Source organism: Thecamonas trahens (genome assembly GCF_000142905.1).
Source record: "Thecamonas trahens ATCC 50062 unplaced genomic scaffold supercont1.51, whole genome shotgun sequence".
Classification (NCBI taxonomy): Eukaryota; order Apusomonadida; family Apusomonadidae; genus Thecamonas; species Thecamonas trahens.
The window spans coordinates 221,739-231,238 of NW_013657629.1; the positions used below are offsets into that span (position 1 = coordinate 221,739).

Consider the following 9,500-nt stretch of genomic DNA (forward strand, 5'->3'; position numbering starts at 1 on the left):
ACGATGCAATGAGGACGTGATACGAGGTAGTCGGCCGGCTTGGCTGGACTAGCGGATCTTCTTCTCGTCTCGCCGTGCAGCGGCAGCCATTTCAGAGCGAAGGCCAACAATCCAGTACAACTAGAGATGCACGTGCGCGGGCGGCAGGCGGTTGTGGCGGTGAGTTAGGAAGCGAGCGTACGCATCCGGTCGGAGCTGACCGGCTGACCAGTCCGCTCGACTGCCAAGCCGAGCAGACAGCCTCCCTCGCCCCTCCCTCCCCCCCCCCTCCTCTTCCTTGCCTCGAGCACGTACCACCGCCGCAATGTGGACTACCACAATGCCTCCAATGATTGTCCAGAGCGTGTCGAGGTCCATAGCCACGAGCCGAGCCGAGTCGAGTGCGGAGAGGGATCGAGGACGATAATGGTATGAATGGTGACAATGGCCATGGCGATGACCACCACCACCACCACCACCACCACCACCACCACCACCACCACCACCACCACCCAATATCCATCACTATTGTCCTATGCCACCATCCACGTCTGCCTTCTCTCTGTTCCCGATCATGCTCCCCCCTCCTGTACCATCCTGTCCTTCAGCTGCAAAACATTTTTTTGCCATCACCCCCCACCCGCCACCCCCCCCCTCCGGCCGACGGTTGGTTGCGCGCCAAACGCATCAAAGGCCAGACAGCGGCGGGCAGTGGGCTAGGGCGGGTATGGGCAACACCTCACGCCATCAGCAGGGCAAAGGAGGGATGGAGGCATGGGGAGAAAGTAGCGGGAATGTGGGCGGACGTGGGTATCGGTCGGGACAGCCGACGCCGGGATACGTGGACGAGTTGGAGGACAAATACCTTCGGTTGAAGGAGGCCCATTTGGCTCTCAAGGCAACGGCTCATGCTCAGGAGGAGAAGATTCGCAAGATGGCGACCAAGCTCGTGCGGCTCACGTCGGATTTGAAAAAGTATCGTTCGTCGCATGCTTCTGGTCGATCTGCCCAGAGTGAGTCTGCCAATGTCTCCTTTGCTGCTGCGAGGGGTTCGGCTGCTCGCGATGTCGATGCAGAGGCTCTCATTGCCGACTTGCAGGACAACGTCCGCGAGCTCAAGCACAAGAACGAGTCGCTGGCAAAGAAGCTCATCTACTTCCGCAACCTCAACGCGGCTCCGTCCGGTGGCGCTGGCTCGGCCCGGTCGCGGTCGCGGTACGGATCAGTGTCGGCAAAGACAGACTCGGGCCTTGCCCGGTCGCGGTCGCGGTCGCGCAAGGCCGGTCTGGTGCCTGGCATGCTACCTGAGGGCCCCCGGAGCCGGACGCGGTCGCGCAAGGGAGGCATGCCGCCGCGCCCGCACTCGGTTGGCGGCGCACGGTTCAAGCGGCTCGATGGCGAGGAGAGCGGCGGCGAGGAGAGCGGCGACGACGGGTCGGGCGACCACGGGTGGACGAGAACACGGCACCGTCGTCGGACAAGATGACTGCCGTCATCGCCTTTCTCCGCAACAAGCTCGGTGATGCCGAGTCGGCGCTCGCCAGCCTCGAGTCGCGCAACTCGGAGCTCGAGGCCGAGCTTCAGTCGACGCGCGACACACTCGAGGCGTCGGCTAACCCGCTGCACACGGCGGCATTGATGCGCAAGGAGCAGGCAGACGAGATGCAAGTTGTCCGACTCGAGGCCGTGGTCCAGTCGCTCAAGGAGCAGCTGGTGCGGTCGCAGAGCCAGGCGGCCGGCTCGGCGGCACTCCTCGAGCCGCTCAAGGCCAACCAAGCGGCGCTGATGGCGGAGAACAAGTCGCTTCACGACCAGCTCCGTGCCGAGCGGCTGCGAGCAGGACAGCTCGACTCGCTGCAGCAGCGGATTTCTGTCCTCGAGGGCGCGCTCTCCGAGGCTGAGGTCATGCTCGCCGACGAGCGCGCGGCCAAGGTGGCGTACGCTGAAGAGAACTCGCGGCTGCTCTCGTCGTCGGTCTTCACCTCGCTGCAGTCGCAGGGCGAGGCGGCGAAGCTGCTTGCCGATGCCAAGCTTGCCGCCGCGCAAGAGGCGCAGGCCTCGGCGCTCGGTGAGACAAAGGCACTGCAGGGCCAGGTCTCGGAGCTGACTGCTGCCAACGCCGAGCTGTCGTCGCAGCTGCGCAAGGCCAAGGTCGACGGGCTCAAGCGCGAGACCGAGCTCAAGGCCATGGCGGAGCAGCTGGGCGCGTTTACGTCGTCGGGCGTCGACACTGTCGACCTGCAGCGTGCGCTCGCGCTGGTCAAGGCTAAGAAGGCCGGCGCAGGGACGCTCGGCGGCGCGTCGTCCAAGGTGCTCGACTTTCTGGCGCCGACGGCGCCGCTGGAAGACCAGGAGGAGACCAACGCCGGGCTCATCCGCGACTTGACCAAGGCCCACGAGATGCTCGAGCTGCAGATGCAGCTCAACAACGAGCTGAAGGCAACCAACGGCGAGCTGCTCGCCGACATGGCCTCGGTCCGTGCCGACTACGAGGACCAGCTCGCTACATACGCTGCGCAAATTGATGCCAAGAACGCCACCATTGCCAAGCTTGAGGACCAGCTCGCGTCGTTCCTCTACTCGGCACCGGGCAAGGTGCTCAACCGCCAACTGGAGGAGGCTGGCAGCGCGAGCCAGAACGTACCGCAGCTCCGGGACGACGAGAATCTTCTCGAGCTCCACATCGGGCGACTCGATCTTGCGCATGGGGTCACGCTCTCACCCCCGGGCGCCGACCGCGGTACCGGGCGGGTTTTTGTCGCCTTTGACGTCTACGACTTTGAGACGATGGCGACACACCTCGCGCCGGCAGCCGCACCGGCCTTTGACTACACAGCACGGTATGTGGTCAAGGTCACGCCGGGCCTGTTTGAGTGGCTGGCGACGGCGGCGGTGACGCTCGAGGTCTACACGGCAGCCGGGCTCGAGTACGAGCACGTCGGCTCTGCGGTGGTGCCGCTCGCTGCGCTTGCCGACGATGCGTCTGGCAAGGCAAAGCACCACGCGCTCGAGGTTACAGCGCTGAGCAGCGGCAAGGTTCTGGGCTCGCTGCGGATGTCGCTGCGGCTGCTGCGGCCGATGGCGGAGGCGCTCGCGCTCCACCAGAAGCGGCGGTCACTGATGAGCGTGCTCGACCCGGCCAAGGCCGTCCAGAGCTCTGCGGCGCAAAGCCGGATGCTTGCGCTCGCCACAGCCCGCTCCCTCGATCTCCGGGTCAATGTCCTCTCGCTCCGGCTCAACAAGGCACGTGGAAGCTCGGCGCAGCCTGTTCTCTACTACCAGCTGTTCAACACCGAGCGGACAGCGCTTCAGCTTGCAGCGCTGGCCGACGCCGACGAGCCTGGCGTCTACCGCATCGGAGAGCTCGCCGAGTTTCCGCTCAAGGCCACACCCGAGCTGCACGCCTACCTAGCCGCACGCGAGCTCGAGTTCATCCTTGTCGACGCGGCCGACCCACGGCTCTCGTCGTACATCGGGGTGGCTAGCGTTCCGCTCGCCGGCCTTGTTTCGACCGACGCCAGCGGACAGGTTATCCTTGGCTCGTACGCGCTCTACTCAAGCGAGGGCGTCGCGATCGGCGAGTTGGCGGTTGACATCCAGTGGGGCGCGCACTACGTGGCACCTCGGGAAGTGGGTGGTGCTGGCAGCAAGCATGCTGCGGGGCGGGTCCATGCGGCGCAAAAGGCGGTTCTTGGCGATCGGCTGGCAAGCACGCCGGACAAGGGCGTGAGCGCGGCCGCGTCGACAGTCAAGGGCCAGACCGAGGCTCGCGGCGACGACGACGACGACGCCGACGTCCTCGACGCACCGTACTTTGACGAGGCCGATCGGTACCATCCCGAGGCTGACGCGGCGCTGGTAGCGGCTGACGACAAGGTCGTGGTCGAGGTGGGAGGCGTGAGCTTTTGCGACACGCCCGACGCGCTTGGCATTGCCGGCGAGCTCGTCCTCATGTACGCCTTCCTCGACGAGTGGGTCGAGGCGCTCCCGGTTGACTCGTCGGTCGATGCGCAGGCGCAGGCGTCGTCGTTTGCCTTTGGCCACTCGCGGGCCTTCCCGGTCCGGCCGGGCACTTCTGCGGCGGCCGAGCTCGAGGGCGAGTGCTCGCCCGAGATTCTCGGTGATCCGCAGTCTGAGTTTGGCGTCTTTGAGTTTACCCTCCTCTCGGTCACATCGCCCGAGGCACAGACGGAGATCGGCCTTGCGGTCATCCCCTTCAATGCCATCATCAATGGCGGTGACGTTCAGGACGTGGACCTCGACGTTGTCTCCATCGCCACCGACGCACCCATCGGCACTCTCACCGTCTCTATCACCGCTGCCTCGGTCCTCCGCGGCGCCGCCAAGCGCGCCGCCTCCACCTAGCCTGTTGGCTGCAGTCACTCCCAGCAACTGGTAGATCTCATCCCGCCCTTTGCGTAAACATCCATTCAAACGTGCGCTGCCACGCGCCACTCTTCCCCGATCGTCGTGACATGGTGGTGTCTGCGGTGTGTGTGTGTGTGTGTGTGTGTGTGTGTGTGTGTGTGTGTGTGTGTGTGTGTGTGTGTGTGTGTGTGTGACTGGTCGGGCTGACATCGGCGACGAGGAATGATAGCGAGTGATGACAAGACTGGGCGCAGCACCAGCACCACATGACCCGGGTCCACACGGCAGAGACCTCGTCGACGACCCCGAGCAGCAGCACGTCGGCGACATTGAGTCCTTTCGCATCGTGCGAGCGGACAGGTTCGTCGCCTTTGTCGGAGAGCATGTCGGCCAGGGAGAGCATGGACCATGCGAGTCCGAGCGATGAGCTGCTGGGTCATGGACATGAGCATGGGCATGGGCATGGGCATGGGCATGGGCATGGGCATGAGCATGGGCGTAGTGGACGGGAAGGAGGCAGGCAGCGTGTGCGGGAGGGGCACGGCCGTCGGTCTGGCGGGCGGCGGCGGCATCGTCAGTATCGAGCGTATGATGATGATGTTGATGATGATGATGGTGGTAGTGGGGATGGTCATGGCCATGGTCGGGCAAGATCGAGAGCGGCCTGGCGGCCGATGGCGGTGGTGTGGACGCCGTTGCCGTGTATCACCTGCTGTTGTCCGTGCATCGGACATATGGGCATCACAGACTCGGATGGCGCCGTCCATGGTACGGAAAGCAGGGTGTGGGTGTGATCGCACGCAAGGGGGGGGGGGGGGGGGGTTGATGATGACTCACGGGGACGGAATGGGGTGCTTCAAGACTTTGCTGGCAACTTCTATGTCAATGTAGGGCGGCTCTCGTTCGGCGAGCCGCTGATGGAGTGGGTGCTGAAGAGCGAGAAGATGGGAGGCGAGGGGGGGCGATACAGCGAGGCGTACGACGGGGCGATTGCCGAGGCCGATGCGGTATTTGGCGAGAAGAAGCACCATCTTGTGACGCAGAACTGCCACTCGCACGTGGCTGAGGCGCTGACGGATATGGAGTACGGCGGACGGTCATGGGGCATGGTCTCGGCGTGGGCCGGGCTCATGCGCCACGGGCAGTACGTGTCGTGCGGGGCGCGGGCCAAGGTCTGGCTGCCGGCGGTGGTGGTGTGGGGCGTGGTGGCTGGGGTGGTTGTGGCGATCACGCAGGCGTAGACGAGTTGCTGCGTTCAGCGTCGCGGCGGGCGCGGCGTGCGCGTGCAGAGAGGGTGCGGACGACAAAAGTTTCGACGTCTGCGATGGGATCGATGACTGCGACGCGGCAGGCGAGGCGCGATGTCTCCTCGTGGTAGGTCTCGTCAGGGGTAGCCTTGAGGACGGCAACAAGCGAGACGAGGACCGACTGCAGGGCCGAGGTCCTGTGGACATCGGCCGCCTCAAACTTGGCGAGGACGTTGGGCAGATGCTCCGAGGCGTAGACGTGGGCGTAGCCCTGCGACCAGCGGACAGCCGACTCGTACTTGTCCTCGGCACGCTTGACTTTTGTGGCAAGCTTGGGGTTGGAGGCGGCGACCGGGGCCGCGTCAGGTCCTGCGGCGAGCTCGGCGGCCTTGGCCTTGGAGAGGGCGGCAGTGTAGGCCTTTTCGGCGGCGGCGACGTCCTTGGCCAGCAGCTTGGCCTCCTTGCGGTGGGAGTGGAGCTCGCTGACGATGGCGGCGTGCTTAGTGCGGAGGGTGTCGACGAGCTTAGCAACAGCCTTGCACGAGGACTCGAGCTGAGCGGTAAACGCGGCGGTGGCACTGGCCTTCTTGCTCATGACGCCGAGCAGGCCATCCCATGCGACAAGGAGCGACGAGTTGCCGAGCAGCGTCTCACCTTTGAGGCGCTGGACAGCAGCAGCGGCACGGTCTGTGAGCTCGGCCATGCCGCGGGCGTAGGCCTCCTCAAGGGCGCCGTACTGGCCGAGAAAGGCCCCAAACAGCCTGGTGGCCTCAATCGCGTCGGTAGCGCGACCGGTGACGACGTCGAGCTGGCCACCGAGGGCACGGTACGAGAGATCGACGTCGCCGGGCGCGACATCGGCACCGTCGCCGGAGCTTCCGCCGGCGCCGTCGGCCGACCACGAGTCGTCATCAGTCGGCGGGGAGTTAAATCCCGAGTCCGAGTCCGAGTCGGACGAGTGGTACGGGGCGAGTGTGGCACGCGGCGACGAGCCGCTCGACGCCCGGCCCATGCTCTGCAGCTTGAACTCGGTGCCAAGCGGCAGGGTGGCCGGTGGCTCGCGGGCCATTTGGGCCTCGTACATGTATTCGGTCTGCAGCGGCTGATCGGCCGGCAGCTGGGCGGAGTACACAAAGTCTGCTTCGGACGGCAGGAGGGTGTCGTCTGACCGTGGATGCCGGGATAGTTGGAGCCCGAGATCGACCAATCCCGGCCGAGGAAATTCAGAGTGTCCGCCCCACCAGTTGGTGTCCCCGCCCCCAACCAGCGTGTCCGATAGCAGTCGGTGTCCGTCCGCCAGCCCAGCCCGTCCACACCCCGTCCGTCCCGTGCCCCGTGAGTCCCCTTCCCCTTCCCCTTCCCCTCCCCCCTCCCTTCCCTCCCCCCCCCCCCCCCCCTCAATCTCCTTGGACATACCCGTGTCAAAGCCACCGGTGTCAATCCCGCTCATGTCTCTGGCCTCTGCGTGCGGTGTCCCTCCCTCCCAGGCCTGTGACCTGCCACCGCACAGCCAATGCCTGGCACATGACCTGTGCCTGACCGACCACACGCCTGATCCGACTGTTCACTCGATCTTAGGTGGGTATGTCCGAGCTGATTGGGCTCGATCCGAGGTGGGGCTGGTATGAGCTGTTTGGGCTCGATCCGAGGTGGGGCTGGTATGAGCTGATTGGGCTCGATCCGAGGTGGGGCTGGTATGAGCTGATTGGGCTCGATCCGAGGTGGGGCTGGTATGAGCTGATTGGGCTCGATCCGAGGTGGGGCTGGTATGAGCTGATTGGGCTCGATCCGAGGTGGGGCTGGTATGAGCTGTTTGGGCTCGATCCGAGGTGGGGCTGGTATGAGCTGATTGGGCTCGATCCGAGGTGGGGCTGGTATGAGCTGATTGAGCTCGATCCGAGGTGGGGCTGGTATGAGCTGATTGGGCTCGATCCGAGGTGGGGCTGGTATGAGCTGTTTGGGCTCGATCCGAGGTGGGGCTGGTATGAGCTGAGCGAGTTGAGCGATCGACACTGGTTTGGGGGAGGGCTGATCGCAGGTGGTTGGGGTGCAGGGGGTGGGGCTGATCAAGTGCGGCTGATGACAATCAAACCGACTGGGCACAACGGCGGCGTAATCATCACATGGCTGCGGTGGGTGGGCCTGCAGGCTAACGCTGTCGGCGGTACGCTGGCGTCGTTTACTGTGATCAGCCCCAGTAGTTGTAGAACTTGTCGCCGTACCGGTTGACGTCTTCAGCCTTGGCCTGCAGCGGCGTCGGCTCGGCGACAACACCCGAGGCGGCAGCGGCAGCGGCAGCAGCCTTCTTCTCGGCCAGCTCTGTGCTGAGCCAGGCCTCGATGAGCTGGAGGAGCGGCGATGCGCCAAAAGACCGCCGACCCGAGACCGGAACAGCGCGGGCGAGCGTCTCAAGCTCCTCGCATTCGCCGAGGTCGACAAAGCGGCGGACGGCGCCGTTGCAGAGATGGACAACGTGGGTGGCCCAGTCGCCAAGGCCGTCAAAGATGTGTGTGGCGTAGACCACGGTGGCACCGCGGGTCTCGGTCTGATGCCGGAGCCAGGCCATGAGGTCGTGCCGAACAAGGACGTCGAGATCGACGGTGACTTCGTCGAGGAGGAGGAGCGTCCACGGCTTGAGCAGGCCGAGCAGGAGCTGGACCCGCCGACGCTGGCCGTCAGACACCTTGTGCATCCGCCATGTCGGCTCGACGCCGAGCAGAGCCAGCAGCTCATCACGGCGATCCGGGTACGTGTTGCCGCCCATGGAGACGATGAGATCCGCCACGACAACGTCCTTCCGCACCACAGGGTTGTGCGCCCACTCGGCACCGAGGAAGGTCAGCCCACGCGGAGTGGCCCGGTACGCATCCTTGCCCAGAACCACCACCGGATGCTTGACCAGATGCTTGCCGGCCAAGATCCGCAGCAGCGTCGTCTTGCCCGTCCCGTTCAGCCCGACAAGCAGGGTTCGGGTGCCCGGGGCAAAGTCGAGCGAGACGTCAAACAGGACCTCTTTCTCCCCACCATAGTCATACGACAGCTCCTCCACATGAACCGCAGCGTCCATCGCCAACGACGACTCCGCTGCCTTTGCATCGGTCATCTCCATGGCCATCGCCTCGACACCATCGCCAGCGCCGCCGTTACCCGCACCTTGGCTGGCATTCCCACCAGCCATCACCACCTCCATATCACTCGCGCCTGTACTCGCCGCCATCTCTCACTTGCTCCTCTTGTCCCAGTTACGTGTGTTGACCCGTACACTCGTCGTTGCCCCTCCCTTCCGCTCGCCGCCTTTTGAACCGTAAGCTGAGCCGAGTTGAGCGGAGCAGATTGAGTTGAGCAGCCGTCACAGCGCTGACGACAGCTGAGCTCAGCCGACCGGCTCCTGCTGGGCCCGACCGCAGGCATACCGATCGCTTCCTCAACCACCACCACCAGTCATATAGAGAGATAGCATTGGGTGTGGGTAGGCGAGGGATGAGGGGAGTACGGGCCAATGAGGAGGTCGGAGCAGGGCTTGGGCTGCTTCATCTCGGATCGCTCAGGCTGAGTCCGGTACGTTTGCCGGCATGAACTGGACTCACATGCCATCATTGATGGCGACTCAGCCCCCCTCCCCCTGTATAGTCGATAACGGCCTTCTATGGCCGATGCGAATGCCGATGCAGCCGCCGCAGAGCCGCAGAGCCGTTGCAGCCCAGTTGCAGTTGTGATGATGCCATCATGCACCGATCGTTGGCAAGTCACGCGTCTCCGAGTGACTATGAACAGAGGGTCTTTAGCCCATGCCCTACCACCAGCAACCCCTCTCCCAGCCCCCCCCATCCCTATCCCCGATCAATCTCTCCCCACCCATCCCCGATCAAGAAACAATTCCCCACCCCCCCCCCCCCCCCCCTCCCC

At 64.6% G+C, this 9,500-nt stretch overlaps 3 protein-coding genes across 3 annotated transcripts; 1 reads left to right on the forward strand and 2 right to left on the reverse strand.

Annotated features, from left to right (window-relative positions):
• Positions 1–745: 745 nt before the first annotated feature.
• AMSG_09852 (uncharacterized protein) lies at positions 746–4,419 on the forward strand (the record flags this gene model as incomplete). Its single annotated transcript, XM_013898814.1, has 2 exons — positions 746–1,345; positions 1,438–4,419. 2 exons carry the CDS (start codon positions 746–748, stop codon positions 4,342–4,344), a joined length of 3,507 nt encoding a protein of 1,168 aa, XP_013754268.1. The 3' UTR covers positions 4,345–4,419.
• A 770-nt stretch (positions 4,420–5,189) lies between these two features.
• AMSG_09853 (uncharacterized protein) lies at positions 5,190–7,044 on the reverse strand (the record flags this gene model as incomplete). The annotated part of the gene is made up of 2 exons (XM_013898815.1): positions 5,190–6,758; positions 7,011–7,044. 2 exons carry the CDS (start codon positions 7,042–7,044, stop codon positions 5,575–5,577), a joined length of 1,218 nt encoding a protein of 405 aa, XP_013754269.1. The 3' UTR covers positions 5,190–5,574.
• A 713-nt stretch (positions 7,045–7,757) lies between these two features.
• AMSG_09854 (CCR4-Not complex subunit Caf16) lies at positions 7,758–8,885 on the reverse strand. Its single transcript, XM_013898816.1, has one exon. The coding sequence runs from the start codon at positions 8,809–8,811 to the stop codon at positions 7,783–7,785; it is 1,029 nt and encodes a 342-aa protein (XP_013754270.1). The 5' UTR covers positions 8,812–8,885; the 3' UTR covers positions 7,758–7,782.
• Positions 8,886–9,500: the final 615 nt, after the last annotated feature.